At 41.9% G+C, this 15,036-nt stretch overlaps 1 protein-coding gene across 1 annotated transcript in view; it reads left to right on the top strand.

Annotated features, from left to right (window-relative positions):
- Positions 1–15,036, top strand: part of USP46 (ubiquitin specific peptidase 46) — a 50,493-nt gene that overhangs the window by 20,402 nt on the left and 15,055 nt on the right. The window contains exons 2-3 of the mRNA XM_073001266.2: positions 7,000–7,080; positions 14,554–14,767. Coding sequence (XP_072857367.1) covers positions 7,000–7,080; positions 14,554–14,767 — 295 coding nt within the window. The remainder of the gene's footprint in view (positions 1–6,999; positions 7,081–14,553; positions 14,768–15,036) is intronic.

Below are 15,036 nucleotides of genomic sequence, written 5' to 3'. Positions count from 1 at the left end.
TCTGCTTCATTAGTTAATTTTCCACCTATTTTAGTCTTAGCTGTTTGTTCCCAGTATAAGTTCCCTACTCTACATGTACTCAATATACTGTCCATCATATGTAATTGATACAATATTTCTGTTAATTTATGATGGTGAACTCTATGAAATGGTTTTTCAACATCAATAAAACATATATAACTATCTTGTCATACATCCAAACATTTTCCTGCTGAAACTTTTAAATTAAGAGATACTCGTCTTGTGCTCACTCCTGGCCTAAATCCAAACTGTTTATTTCTTGTATTACCTCAGATTTTATTTTAATTCTTTTGTAATTAATTCAAAGAAAGATCTTTACAACTTAATGAAATTGGCACAGATGTTGACTGTGATCATTCTGTAGGAATTTTCCTTGGTTATATACCATATTAAATAACTTTTTAAGCATTTAAATACCGTTCTCTCCTATGGCTTTTAGAAATTCTCTTCTCATTTCATCTGGTCCAAGTGATTTGCTTTCCTTACTAGTTCTTGTTGCTTTTCAACTTTAGATGTTAGAGCAGCTTGTCCTTCATTGTTGTAATGGGCATCATCTTTATAATGCCAGGTAGTTTATCAAAAATCATTTCAGCTGCACAGGATATCAAGACATCCTTCTTTTCATCTGTAGTAAATTGTATCTTATTATGATTATATACTAAATTTCCTGGAAAAGATTTTCTATAATTTCCAGATATTTCCTTAGTTCACTTCTGCAATTGGAAGTCATTGTGGTTATTTTGCAAGTTTTCTTCGTACTGATCATTCATCCATCTGTCTTTCATCATCATCATAGGCATCCTTCAGTCTTGAGAGACCACAGTAACATGCTCTGTATCGAGAAGTGTCCTCTCCAGAGCAGGAAGCCTGGGTAAAGTACTGTAGTATGGAGGATAGGCTGTTACCCAAGCAGCAAATCCCCTCTCCTGTCTTTATCATTGTTCATAAATCAGAGTTATAAGTTTCTTGGGTATCAGTTTGACAGAATGACCTAATGGCCTGAGAATTTTAAATGTAGAGATGCTACACCTAGGCAATTTTCCCACAACTCCATGGAAAACATAAGAAACCAGACTTTGGAAGAAGTGTTTCTGTACATACACAGATATGTGCTTGCATATGGCAAATTCTTTTCATTCAAGAGGAAAGAGATATATTCCTGGAAGGAATGTTATGAAAACTTGGGGGAAAAAGTAAAGACAGAGACCCTAACTGTTCACAAGGAAACAGATCAACAATAGAGGCAGCTGCTGGATGCTGAAGGCAGCCGCTCAGGCCAGAAACAGACATTAGAGATCACCCATGGCTAGAAGAAGGAAAATTTTAACTAATGAAAGCATCTGCATGTCAGAACATTAAGTCCACTCACTTGCTGGATTCTACCAATCAGCTTGGTTTGTTTGGTGATTGGTCTCTAGGACATAAGCCCAGGAATTCTCTGAAGTGTGATTTCACAGACTAGCAAAGACTGCCTCAGTCACCTCTCTGCAACATTGTGCTTTCAGCTCTAATTAGGGGCTGCTTGTAACATCTGCTTCTGGCCTCAGAATGTTGACAGGTAACAAACTGGAAGAAAGGAAGTTGACCTACATCTCTCTTACACTGCATGTTAGTAGAAGATACAAACCAAAAAGAAGCAGACCAAGGAGCTGCAAGTTCTATGAAACAGGATACAACTTACAACACGGTTTTTAATAACAGCCTATGTTAGTCCTTTGCAGCAAAAACAATACAGAATTCTGTAGCACTGTGAAGACTAATACATCTATTATGGCATAGGCTTTTATGGATTAATCTATTCAATCAGATGTGCAAAAATTTTTCCTTGGTTGGCAAGTGTTTATGTAAATAAAGTCTTGATGAAACCCTTTTCAGTGGGGCTGAAAATTAGAGGGACCATTGACCTTGATAATTCATTTAAAAATGGAATATGAACATCAGAGAGTGAATAAACAGGTGAACAGGGTGTCAAATGGTGATAACGTGCAAAAGAATAGTGTTTTGCTATTTATTTAAAGCAGGAGTGAGCAACTTGCAGAAGTCTGAGGGCTACACATTCTACTCCCGATCATAAAGACACATGCTGCTCTCGTGCCTTTCCCTTTTAAAGCATTATTTTTCCAGCTGAAAAATCTTGTTCACCTGATATTTGGGAGGCTGTTGGGACATAATTTCCTCCCACCTCCCACCTTCAGAACACGGCCAAAGAGCCCGAAAAACCCACGACAACCATTAGATCCCGGCCGTGAAAGCCTTCGCGAATACATTGAAGTACTCATCTTTTTACATACTTCAGAAAATGTTAAAAAGAAGAATTTTCTCAAGAATTCCAAAATTGTTCCAGGCATGGAAGAGGCTGATTTATTCTTGATTGATTGATTTATTCTTCATGGACACAACTGTGAAGTAGGTACAGTATCTACCACAGCCACACGGAAATGTATTCTTTCTGTGTACTACTGCTGGATGTAAAGATAGGAACTATTTTTCCTATTCTCTGAAAAAGGACTTCATGACTTGTTGACAAATTTTAATTTAATTTTAATTCTAACAAATGCTGTATTTTGAATACAACTTTTCTTGATTTGCAGAGGCTACCTTTGTCAGGGGCGATGACCACTGAAAAGAATCTCCATTATCAATAGCAGACTCATCCTGATTACCACATTTTCTTTCTCAGCCTAAGATTCACTGCCCTGTGCGGATAAAAGCACTGTCTTTCCTTATCCTCTCTTATAAGGATTAGTAAATTAATTTATCTAAAGTGCTTTGAACTAAAGCATGATATAAATGCCAGGTGTGGTAGACAAGAGATTATTATTTATACACCTGAAAATCTTAGGGAATGTTATACTAGACAACATCAAGGACATAAAAATTATCTTGTGGTTTATATGTTTAATTTTTTTTTGTCCTGCCCTTCCATCAAGGAGCACTGGGAAGTGTACCTAACTCCCCCTTTACTTACACAGCAACTCTGTGAAGTAGTTACAGGTAAAAAGTATGCTTCAGAAAGATTACCCAGTGAGTTTCATTGCAAAATAATGCTTAACTGTTTCACCATAGCTCTAATCAAACAATCTAATAATCATTACACCATACAAATTCTTATCAGCGTATGATTATATTTGGAACCAGTAGGCTAAAATAGAGCTGTCATCAGATTTGCAAAATATTTACCAATTTCAATTTCATAGTTATCAGCCTTAAATTGTGTAATTTGCCATTAGTCATGAATTTCATCTCCTTAATGTTCAACTGCAGTCCTGCGTTGGCATTTTCTTCTTTCACTTTCATCAGAAGTCATTTCAAATCATTGCTACATTCTGCCAGCAAAATGATGTCATTTGCATATCTTAAATATTGATGTTTCTTCCACAATTTTCACTCTTACCTGAATCTAGTCCATCTTTCTGTATGATATGTTCTGCATACGGGTAGAACAGATAGGGAGATAATATACACCTTGTCTGACACCTTTGTCTATAGAAAACCACTCTGTTTCTCCACATTCCGTCCTAACAGTAATTTCTTTTCCACAATACAGGTTATGTATGCATCAGGGCAATCAAGTGCTGAGGCACACCCATTTCTTTCAGAACAACCCATAACATATCATAATCCAAATAATCAAAAACTTTGCTATATACTTTAATAAGCATAAACGGATTCTTCTGAAATTCTTTGGTGTGCTCCAGTAGCCAGTGTATATTTGCAATATGATCTTAAGTGCCTCTTCATTTTTGGAATTCAGTTTGAATATTAAGCATTTCTTGCTCTGTATAAGATAAAAACCTTTGTTGCAACATCTTTAGTATCATAGATTTCAGTAGGTTAAAAAAACAGAGCTATCATTATATTTGTAAAAATGGCTTCTCTGAATTCTGGTCTTTTAGTGACCTTGTAACCTAGTTTTACACCACATGAGAATGGAGGACTCCACAGTGTTGAGGTAACTGCCAAGGGTCTTCTTCCATGTTTTCCTTGGTCTTATCCAGTGTCTTGATTGTGTCGAAAGCAAAATGCTCTCAGAAGAATGCTGGAATCCAGATCAGAAAGCACTTTACATGATATTGCCAGCATCATAAATTTGACCCAAGAGCAGGGTGGGAAAAAGTTACCCATGATGGCTCTGGCATTTCTAGAGCTGTAGTAAAAACACAAAGGGGTGGGGAGCTGCATGTGAAAACGCAGGATAGAAGCATTTAACATGCCCCCTCCAGCAGCTGCCCACTCAGATTTGAAGGCAGGGCACGGATTTCTGCAGTGCTGCCTATGAATTGGCAGCTGTTGGAGGAGGCAGAGAAGGGATGTCCATGTTCCTGCTGAAATGGAAGATCATGTTATGGGGAGGGAAGGAGCAGTGCACACGGGCAGGTCAGTGAGGGAGCTGGCCAGGGATGGGGTGGGGAAAGTGAACACATGGCACCTGTGGTGCCACACTAACAACTTAAATAACACGGCACGAAGTGCTTCATGCCCATCCCTAATTGGGTGCTCTTAGGTGCATGAGAGAACACTGTCAGTCATGTTGAAATGCAATTCATCTATCAGTTAGCAGGTCTTTTGTCCTTGTCTCAGACAGCAAAATGTTGCGAATTAGCCCTGGCTGCAGATTCTCTGAGCATAGTTGGGACCATATGGACGGAGATTGAAGGCTTGGCTACATGGCTTGGCTGGAGTAGGCTGGTATGGATGAAACAGGGTCGCTAGGAGGTCTGGGATGACATTTGATGCAATCTGAATTGGACAGACTCCTGAGCAGATCTTTAAGAGAAAAGCAAACAGAAATGCCTCTCATTGCTCCCTTCTGTCTCCTCCAGCTTCTGAGAAGAAGTATTCTGTTTATCTTTTATTTTTTTAAAGTGACATAGTGCATATGCACTGCCCTAATATATTGTTTCCCCCACTTCCTCAGCAACTCCACGAAGCTAAGGAAGTGTTTAATTTGCCAGTATCCTGAAGTGGCTTTCTTTTTAAGCCACTTCAAAATATTAGCAAAATGGCAACAAAAAGGCTCACTTTTGTTTCATTTCTAGCTATCTCACACACTGGAAGTGGACCAAAACAGAGTGATCTTACCCAAACAAAAAAAAGGAGAAACCCTTGACAGGGGCTGGAAAAGTGTAGGTAAGAAAGGGCAAAGATATCTTCTGATTGCCATCTTCAGGAATGAACTAGTCTGTCCCTGTAGTGGACCAAACAGCAGGCTAAATGTCCATGTAGTCACCCTCTGAATTGCACAGTCCTTCTATGCAAAGTGCTTTGACACTAACGGCGCAGTATATACATCCAAATAAATAAATAAATAAATAAATAAATAAATAAATAAATAAATAAATAAATAAATAAATAAATAAAGTTAACCTCAGAACATAAGCTCGTAACTTAGAAAAATGTACTTTTTTGAATTAACAACTCCCAGAAGTCCTCTACTCACCCACTGGGAGCTATAATCCAGAACAAGGACCCTTTTCAAGTGCCATTGGTGCCATTGTGTCTTTAAAAAGGCTCAGGGTTGCAAGTTTGAATGTTTGTGATTGTTTTCAGTGCAGCAGAATGTTCCAATGAAGCTCTGCAGTGTCTTTGTTTAGTGAGGGCTGACGTAGGGCCTACCAGAGAGATATACTGGACAAAGTGCTTCACTACACTTGATACTCCCTGAGATATCAGTGACATAATTTGAAGAAGGTATTCATTGGACCTGTGCCCGGGGGTGGGGAGGGAATTGCCCACAATGGATGACTATCACATTATATTGCCTCCAGCAACTTCTCTTGGGAAGGGCTCAGGTGGACAGAGGAACTGAGGGGTCTGTGAAACTATTCAATACAGGTCTTTGTTTTTGGTGAGAAATTATGGGATGGAGTACATAACCCCCCCTTTTGCCCTAGGAAAAGTGTTCTGACTAGAAGATGAAACTCTTTTTTTAAAAAAAAAAGCCTACAGTTTCATTGCTGAAGAGAGGAATTGTTTGGAGAGCAACATGAAACTTTCTTTTTAAAGGCCAGTAAGTTTGTTACCAGCTGCCAACTGCAAACAAGTCCATCTACCGTTGAAGCCAGCTAGCTCTTTGCCTTCGTCTTTTATTCAGCTATTCCAGCTCTCTGAAAATATTTATTTACTGAGAGACATCAGGCTAGCTCAATGAATCCAGGCCTCAGTCGGAAGAAGTCCTTATTTTCGATTTTGAATCTCCCATCTTTCATTTTTGGTGGATAATGCTGCAGTCTTGTCGGAGATAGGTACAAAGGCTTCTCCTTACCCCCTATCTCCGGACCATACGTAATGTTATCCACTACAACTATAGTTTTATGATTTAATGCACTGCTTGCCTGCCATTTCTCTAAGACAAAAGCTCCAAACATCGTAACCTTTCCTCTTAGAGATATTGCTCCAGCCCTTGATCATTTGGTTTCCCCTTTGTAGCAACCATTTTGTTCTACAGTAGTCTTTTAAAGGACTGTGGTTAGCTGATGTCATTCACTGGCTAGGAACAATGTTATGAATGTTGTGAAGAATCGAAGGGAATTGATCTGCTTGGTGCACCTTTAAGGGAGAGCTATGAGCAATAGCTTGTCCTTTCAGGGTACTCTTCTGCTTGGGAAAGTTACTTTTTTTTGGATTACAGCCTGCAGTTTTCCATGCTGGCTTGCTAGTCTAGGAGTTGTAGTTTCAAACAAGATAATAATGGAAAAGACAATAATGCTAGAAAGAACAGAAGGCAACAGGAAAAGATCAAGACCAAATATGTGATGGGTTGACTCCCTAAACGAAGCCACAGGCTTGAGTATGCAAGAGCTAAGCAGGACTGTGAGGACCGGATATTTTGGAGAGAACTCATTCATAGGGTTGCCATAAGTCAGAGGAAACTTGATGGCACCTGACAAGTTTGAAACAGAAAGTTTTCTACATTTTTGTTCTTATCCTCTTTTGCTATGGAAGTAAAGAACCAATTTGTGTTTTTGTTTTCCTTAGGGCACCAATGCCTCTGCTCTGGAAAAAGACATTGGGCCAGAGCAATTTCCACTCAATGAACACTATTTTGGACTGGTCAATGTAAGTATTACTGTTCTGTTCTAGAGATGTTGTTGACAGAGGAAAGTATATTTGTAGAGCTACTAGGTTACAACCCAGAAAACAGTTTAAAGATGAAGCAAGGGGGATCTACAGCAGATCAGGGGACTATGGGGGAAAGCAGCAGATAGACAAGATCTAGGGCAGGGGTAGGGTAACTGTGGCCATTGAGATATTGATCCTTCTGTGGCGAGGATTGGTGAGAATAGCTATTGACAACCTTTGAGATACATAACAAGACGGTTAGAACAGAAGGAAAAGAACAGGAAAAGACTACTTCTGGGAGTAATGTCAATCCCAAGGAACTCTAGACAAAACAATCTTCTTCCTGAAACTCCAGAGAGCAGCTACCAGTCAGTGTCAATGATACTGGGATAGATATGTCAGGTATGTATCTGTGTATGCACTGCCAAGTCAGTTCTGACTTACGGCAATCCCTTTTCAGGGTTTTCTATTGTTTACCCTTCCCTTCTTCTGGGGGCATCCCGGGCCTGTGCAGCTTGCCCAAGGCCACACAGGTTGGTGCTTTTGGAATACACAATAGAGAATTGAACACCCAACCTCTGGCTCTGCAGCCAGATGTCTATCCTACTGAGCTGTCCAGCCAGCTAGATAGAGCTGAAGACATCCTTGATGCAGCCCGGTTTGCAAGTTATATTCGATATGCATTTGAAATCTGTCATGGCACCCCTCACCCACAAGGAGCAGCTTGAACCATGGCTCAGCTACAGAAGGGTCGGCCAGATCAGGTCTAGGAGCATGACCTGATGTTGTATACCAACTGGGCCCTGGTGTTATGCCAGAAGTTAACATATGCAATCTTATATAAATCACAGTCTTCCTTTGTGACGATGCATCTTTTTAAAATTATGTTTAAGTAGCAACCCTACACAAACACACACTCAAATCACGGACCCACATGAGACCTGTGTAGGGGTACAAGTCATGCATCTCTGCCTTAAAAAGAAAATAATCTTGCCTGGAGCTTCAGTCAAAGCCTGTCAGCCAGGGGTCCCTGCAGTAGGATGGCCTCCAGAGACAGTATCAGAGACAGATCTCTCTACCTCCCCATCCCATCCCAGTAAATGTTGCAAGGGTGTCACACAGCCATGATTCTATTCCAATCTTTGAAGTTGGAGACATGCTAGTACTAGCAGCCGCTTACATATCAATAGGAATCAGGCAATACACCACCCCAAAAGAAGCCATCAATTTACCTAAAATTGCATATCCTCGTTTGTACACAGAACATATAATATGGACTAGATTCAGATGAAGGAGAAGTGAAAATTGGTGGAAGAAACATCACTAATTTGAGACAGGCAGATGAAACTGTCTTACTGGCAAAAAGCAGCAATAATCAATGTGACAACCCCAGACCTACTGGAGTATGCCACACTTTAATTAAGCTGCCACCAACCATTCCCTATAAGGAGTCACACAGACCAGGAATGGATTTTTAACAAACAAAAGAACAAGGTTTATTTAAATAACAAACAGGGTAAATAAAAAATCAGGTAAATAGGATAATGTAACGTGGCTTAGTCTCAATCACATACACACAACAGTTTGGTTCACACAGAACACTCTAAAGTAAAGCACAGACCCTGAACCTATCAGTTCTGGCTACCTATAAAGAAACCTGAACCTATCAGGTATGTACTAACTGACCAACAGTTGTACTCAGTCTGACACACAGACTCCAACTCCTCACTCCTCACACAAGCTCCAAATATATATACAGTACAGCTCCTCCCCCTGATGTCCCGCCTTCCACTCCCCATAGGATGGAACTTTCCCTCCAAACCCATGACAGACAGGTACCATCAGTGCTGTATGTGACACCTCCCCTCTTTATAAGTTGTTTTGCAGGGGAAAAGCTAAAGTGCTTTTCTCCAAAAAACAACCAGGATCAAACACATAAAATAGTTATACATTTTACCCATACTTACACTCTAGGTTAAACATAACACTTCTGCATTTCAACATTAACATTTACCATACATTAAGTTACCTTTATTAATACAAACCAAGCCTGTTCAAAAAAAAAAAAACAGGTACATTTAACTTTTGGTCACCAAAATATACATAGTCCATATTTCTTCGCCGTCTTCACTCTTCGGGTCTTCTTGACAAGGCGTCAGCAACACAGTTCATTGACCCTCTGACCACCTTCACTTCAAAGTCAAAATCTTGCAGGTTTAAAGCCCACCTCATAAGTTTACTATTATGGGTTTTCATTGTCTTTAACCACTGCAGTGGTGAGTGGTCAGTGCACAGAATAAAATGTCTTCCCCAGATGTAAGGTTTGGCCTTCTGGATCGCGTATACTATGGCCAGGCACTCCTTTTCCACGGTTGCCAAATGTCTCTCACCTTTCTGGAGTTTCCTACTCAGGTAGGACACTGGATGCTGGTCACCATTTTCATCCTCCTGGCAAAGAACTGCTCCTACCCCGCTGTTAGACGCATCGGTGTAGATGATGAACTCCCGGTCGAAGTCTGGAGCACGCAGCACTGGATAATTGATGAGCGCCTCCTTCAACCTCCGGAACGCCTCCTCACAGTCACTGGTCCACGGGATGCGGTCATCAGTCTTCTTCCGCGTCAGATCGGTCAGCGGAGCCGCTATCTCGCTAAACCTCGGGATGAACTTTCTGTAGTAGCCCACCAACCCAAGAAATGATTTGACTTTTTTCTTGGTGTTGGGTCTGGGCCAATCACGAACAGCTTCTATTTTGGCCTCTAGGGGTTTGATCACTCCTCCCCCTACTATGTGACCCAAGTATTTTATTTCTGGGCTACCCAGCTGCAGTTTGTTCTCTTTGCAGGGCCTAGGCCAAAGCACTTCCTCCCCTGGGTTAAAGTGCCTCTCCCTGGCTTGCTGGTCATACCAGGTTTTCTGTCTAACCTTCTGAGCTTGCAGGTTCTCTGCTGCTAGCTCTAGGTTTCTCTTTAGGTCATTCATTAAAGAGTCTATATATGTCACAACATCTTGTGGGTCATCCTGGGTGATCTGCTCCCAATTTTGTTTGATTAAATCAAGTGGCCCTTTCACCCTTCTCCCAAACAAAAGTTCAAACGGACTGAACCCGGTACTGGCTTGGGGCACTGATCGATAAGCAAACAAAAGGGATTGCAGCTTCTGGTCCCAATTGTTTGGATTCTCTGCCAAGTAAGCCCTAATCATGCGCATCAGAGTCCCATTGAACTTCTCCGTTAACCCATTACTTTCGGGGTGATAGGCAGTGGTTTCCTTGTGCTTAATTCCACAGATTTGCCATAACCGTTTCATGAGCTTTGATGTAAACGATGCGCCCAAATCTGTGATTATTTCTGAGGCAAATCCCATCCTGGACATATACCCCACCAAGGCATCTGCCACTGTGTTAGTTTCAATGTTAGTCAAGGGTATGGCTTCGGGGTACCTCGTGGCATGGTCCACAATGGTGAGAATGAACCGGTTCCCCCTCTTTGTGGCCTTGGGCAAAGGTCCCACAATATCCACTCCTATACATTTGAACGGGGTGTCAATCACAGGCAAAGGGCACAACTTCGCTTTGGTCCTGTCACGGTTATTCCCCTGCCTCTGACACACATCACATTGTTTACAGAACTCCTTGATCTGCTTCCCTATTTCAGGCCAGTAAAAATTTTGTGTGATTCTCTGCTGTGTTTTGTTCACCCCTAAGTGTGCAGCAAACATGTCAGAGTGCCCCCTCTGTAAGATCATGGGGCGATACTTTTCAGGTACCACTAGCTGACTTCTGATCCCATCTCCCCCTTTTGAGATATTCATCAGGGTCTCTCTATATAAAATTCCCTTTTTCTCACGAAATCTCGCTGGGGTTTCAGGTGTTAGCTGGGTGTCTGTCACCTTTTCAAAACACTTTCGGAGAGTGGCGTCTGCCTTTTGCTCTTGGCCAAATTTGCTGTCTGTGGTTAAGGTTTCCACCACAGCTTCGGAACTACCCTCATCTGCTTCAGCCTTGGGCTCGTCAGTACCCCCCTGAACTGTCTCCGTGGTAGCTTGTGAGCGTGTAATCACTAGCACCCGTTTCACATGTTCAGCCAGGTCATTTCCCACGAGCACGGCTGTTGGCAGAGTCGATGAAATCGCTAGCCGCCAAACTCCCCTCCAGCCTTGAAAGCTCACAGGTACCTCAGCTACTGGCAGTGAGATCACCTGCCCCTCAATCCCTGCCACCTTCAAGCTCTCATTTGGGATTATATACTGCCTAGGAATAATGTCTGGATGGCACAGGGTCACCTGGGAACAAGTATCCCTTAGCCCCCTATACTGATGGTCAAGTATTCCTACATCCACCCCTGCGGTCTCAAACAACTGCGAATCTGTTCTCACTAGTAAGCAGCGCTTGACCTCCACAAGAGGACCATTTTCCCCAGCCTGATCAGCAGATGTAACTGTTCCAGATTGAGTAGCCATGGCAACGGGCTCCCTCAGTGACAAGGAGCTTTGCTCTGTCTGGACACAGAACACAGCTTTTGGCTTGGTTCCACTCAAATCATGAGGCAAATTTCCCTTTAGCTGCTTTAATTTCTCACACTCTGAGATTAGATGGCCCTTTCCTTGACAGAAATAACATTTTCTGCTGTACTTGGAGTCTTTCTCATCTGGTTTTGGTTTTCCCTCCAAAATCTGAGGTCTGGACTGGCTCTGCCCAGAAGTTTTATCAACAAAATGGCCGCCCATTTTTGGCGGGCTCTGAACTAACCCTTTGGAGTACTTAGGGTCCCATGTTTCCCTCATGTTTTCTTCAGAATAATTCAGGTTTTGATGTTGTGCCTTAACCTGTGTGCCTTCTTTTGGTTTCTTTTCTAGCTGCAATTCCTTCTCTTTTATTCTCAAATCCAGCTCCTTTTGCTTAGCCTCAAACTCAGCCCTGATCTGTAAAATTTCTTCCTCAGCCCTAGCTTTTATCTCTTTTACTTTTTCAAGATCTTGCTCACTTTGTCTGGCCTGAGCCTCATACTTTTCTCTTTCCGAAATTTCTTCAACTGATAAATTGTTATTTTTCTTATTTAGGAATGTTAATTCTAATTGTGCCATTCTAATTCTATGTTTCAGTTCCATCTCTTTTCTCCTCATGGCCATTCACTCTCTCTCTAATTCAAATTGTCTTTGTTTCTCCCTTTCCCTTTGCTCCATCTCCCTCACCCTCAGTTCATGCTGTTGGGCTAGGAGCTTTTTTCTGAGTTCTGGGTTCTGTTCTCCCGTGCTCTCATCCTGCACTGAGCCAAATTCCTCCTCAGAACCTTGGTCTACCTGTGGGTCTCTTACTTCCCCCATTTCTGCCATTTGGCTTCGAGTCAAGGGCATAATCCCCCCCCAGAACAGGCTGCCTTCAAAAGTCAAGCCTCAAAATAAAGCGACGACTTTTTTCCTTTTGCCACAGAAACAGCCTTCTATAGATTGCTGCTGTTCCTTCAGCACTAACTTGCAACTGTTGCCAGGCAGAATCCACCCCCTCTGCTAGGCCTCTCAGCAGACAGGCTAGATCACTGTTACTTCACACAGCTTTGCCTCAGCTCTTTCCCGCCAAAACGGGTTGCCTCAGAGCTCCCTAATCTAGTCCCCAATCTGAGTGTGCACGTTCTTCCACTAGCCTACCTCCCCGTGAGGTAAGCCTAGAAGATTACCTACGCGCCCTCAGATTGTCCCTGACTAGACCCCCCTTGCTCTGGGCACACTTGCCAAGGCTTTGCTGGACCACTGGACAACTGGACCAGTTGTATCCCACACGCTGGCCACCAATCAATGTGACAACCCCAGACCTACTGGAGTATGCCACACTTTAATTAAGCTGCCACCAACCATTCCCTATAAGGAGTCACACAGACCAGGAATGGATTTTTAACAAACAAAAGAACAAGGTTTATTTAAATAACAAACAGGGTAAATAAAAAATCAGGTAAATAGGATAATGTAACGTGGCTTAGTCTCAATCACATACACACAACAGTTTGGTTCACACAGAACACTCTAAAGTAAAGCACAGACCCTGAACCTATCAGTTCTGGCTACCTATAAAGAAACCTGAACCTATCAGGTATGTACTAACTGACCAACAGTTGTACTCAGTCTGACACACAGACTCCAACTCCTCACTCCTCACACAAGCTCCAAATATATATACAGTACAGCTCCTCCCCCTGATGTCCCGCCTTCCACTCCCCATAGGATGGAACTTTCCCTCCAAACCCATGACAGACAGGTACCATCAGTGCTGTATGTGACAACCTGAAACAATGTTTAGTGAAAATGTAAGAAGAAAGTGCCAAAGCAGGACTGCAGTTGAACATTAAGACAAAAAACAGGACTAGAGAAGAACTACATAACTTTAATGTTGACAATTCAATCATCAATCCAAATGCAGACTGCAGCTAAGAAATTAGAAGAAGACTGAGACTTGGAAGGGCAGCAATGCAGGAATTAGGAAAGATAATGAAGTGTAAGGATGTGTCCTTGGAGACCAAGAATAAGATCATTAACATTTGTATTCCCTATTACTATGTATGGATGTGAAAGCTTGGTCATGAAGAAAACTGACAGGGAAAAATGGATTCATTTGAAATATGATGGTGGAGGAGAGCTTTGCAGATACCCTGGAGTGCCAGAAAGATGAGCAAGTAGGTCCTTTAGCAAATCAAGCCTGAACTATCTCCAGAGGCAAAAATGACAAAACTGAAGCTGTCCTACTTTAGGCACATGATGAGAAGGTAAGATTTCCTGAAAAAGACAAAAATGTTTGGAAAAGTTGAAAGCAACAGGAAAAGAGGAAGACCAAATACATGATGAATTCATTCTATAAAGGAAGCCACACCCTTGAGTTTAGAAGAGCTGAGCAGGCTGTTGAGGCCGGGATATTTTGAAGGTTACACATTTGGTCATTTAAGCAAAATTACACTGGCTGAGTACCTTCCAAGTACTAAGTTGTACTGACTGAACTGGTCAATTGTTATCATCTTGATTGTACTGTCAATGGAATGGTGTCAGAGGAGTTCCAGAGAGTTCTGAAGAAGGAAAGGAGATCCATATGTAAAGCAGACATTATGCCTTACCACAAAAACCTCTTAAAACTGAAAAGGGAAATCACTGATGAAAGGCTTCCTGGATCACAACCAATATATTTTGATGAGCTGCTTTTAACTTCAGGTTTTGGAACTGCTGGAATAGAAACACAATTTTAAAAAGCACGCAATGCTGAGTGCTGAAACAGAGTTGGAGAAGTCGGTTTAGCATTAGGTAATTTTTATTCCTAGCTAAAGAATAAAACTCTAGCTCCACATAGAAACCTTTACTTTGACCTATATACAGTAAGGATTTACATCTTGTTGCTGTGTAGTGGTAACTTAACAAAAAGCAGAAAATGTGGACACAAGAGAGATTGATTAAATGAGTGTTGCTGTCGGTCTCCCTGTTCTGATTTTGCAGTTCGGAAACACATGCTACTGTAACTCCGTCCTGCAAGCCCTGTACTTCTGTCGGCCATTCCGGGAGAATGTTCTGGCATACAAGGCCCAGCAGAAAAAGAAGGAAAATCTCCTCACTTGCCTAGCAGATCTGTTCCATAGTATTGCTACTCAGAAGAAGAAAGTTGGGGTGATTCCACCAAAAAAATTCATCTCTCGGTTGCGAAAGGAGAATGGTAAGTGCCGCCTTAAACATCATTGTAGAAAGAGAAGGAAAATGACAGGAAGAAGAAGAGATGAATGACCTCCACCTCACACACCTGGGCAGTCCCTGGCTGCCTCTCCTGCTTGGCTCTCGACATCACTTACAAAAGGGATGAGAAACATCCTTGAGAGAGCAGTGCAGCCGTGCTCTTTGTTGTGCAGGAGAGTGCTCGAGTGCTCACCTGTACCATAGAGTGGCTCTTCCCATGTGCCAGAGCATCCCTTCTGGGAAGAAAATGGG

This window comes from Pogona vitticeps, chromosome 5 (assembly GCF_051106095.1).
Source record: "Pogona vitticeps strain Pit_001003342236 chromosome 5, PviZW2.1, whole genome shotgun sequence".
NCBI lineage: Eukaryota > Metazoa > Chordata > Lepidosauria > Squamata > Agamidae > Pogona > Pogona vitticeps.
The sequence above is the reverse complement of the archived record's forward strand: the minus strand, read 5'-3'. Positions and strand labels throughout refer to the sequence as shown.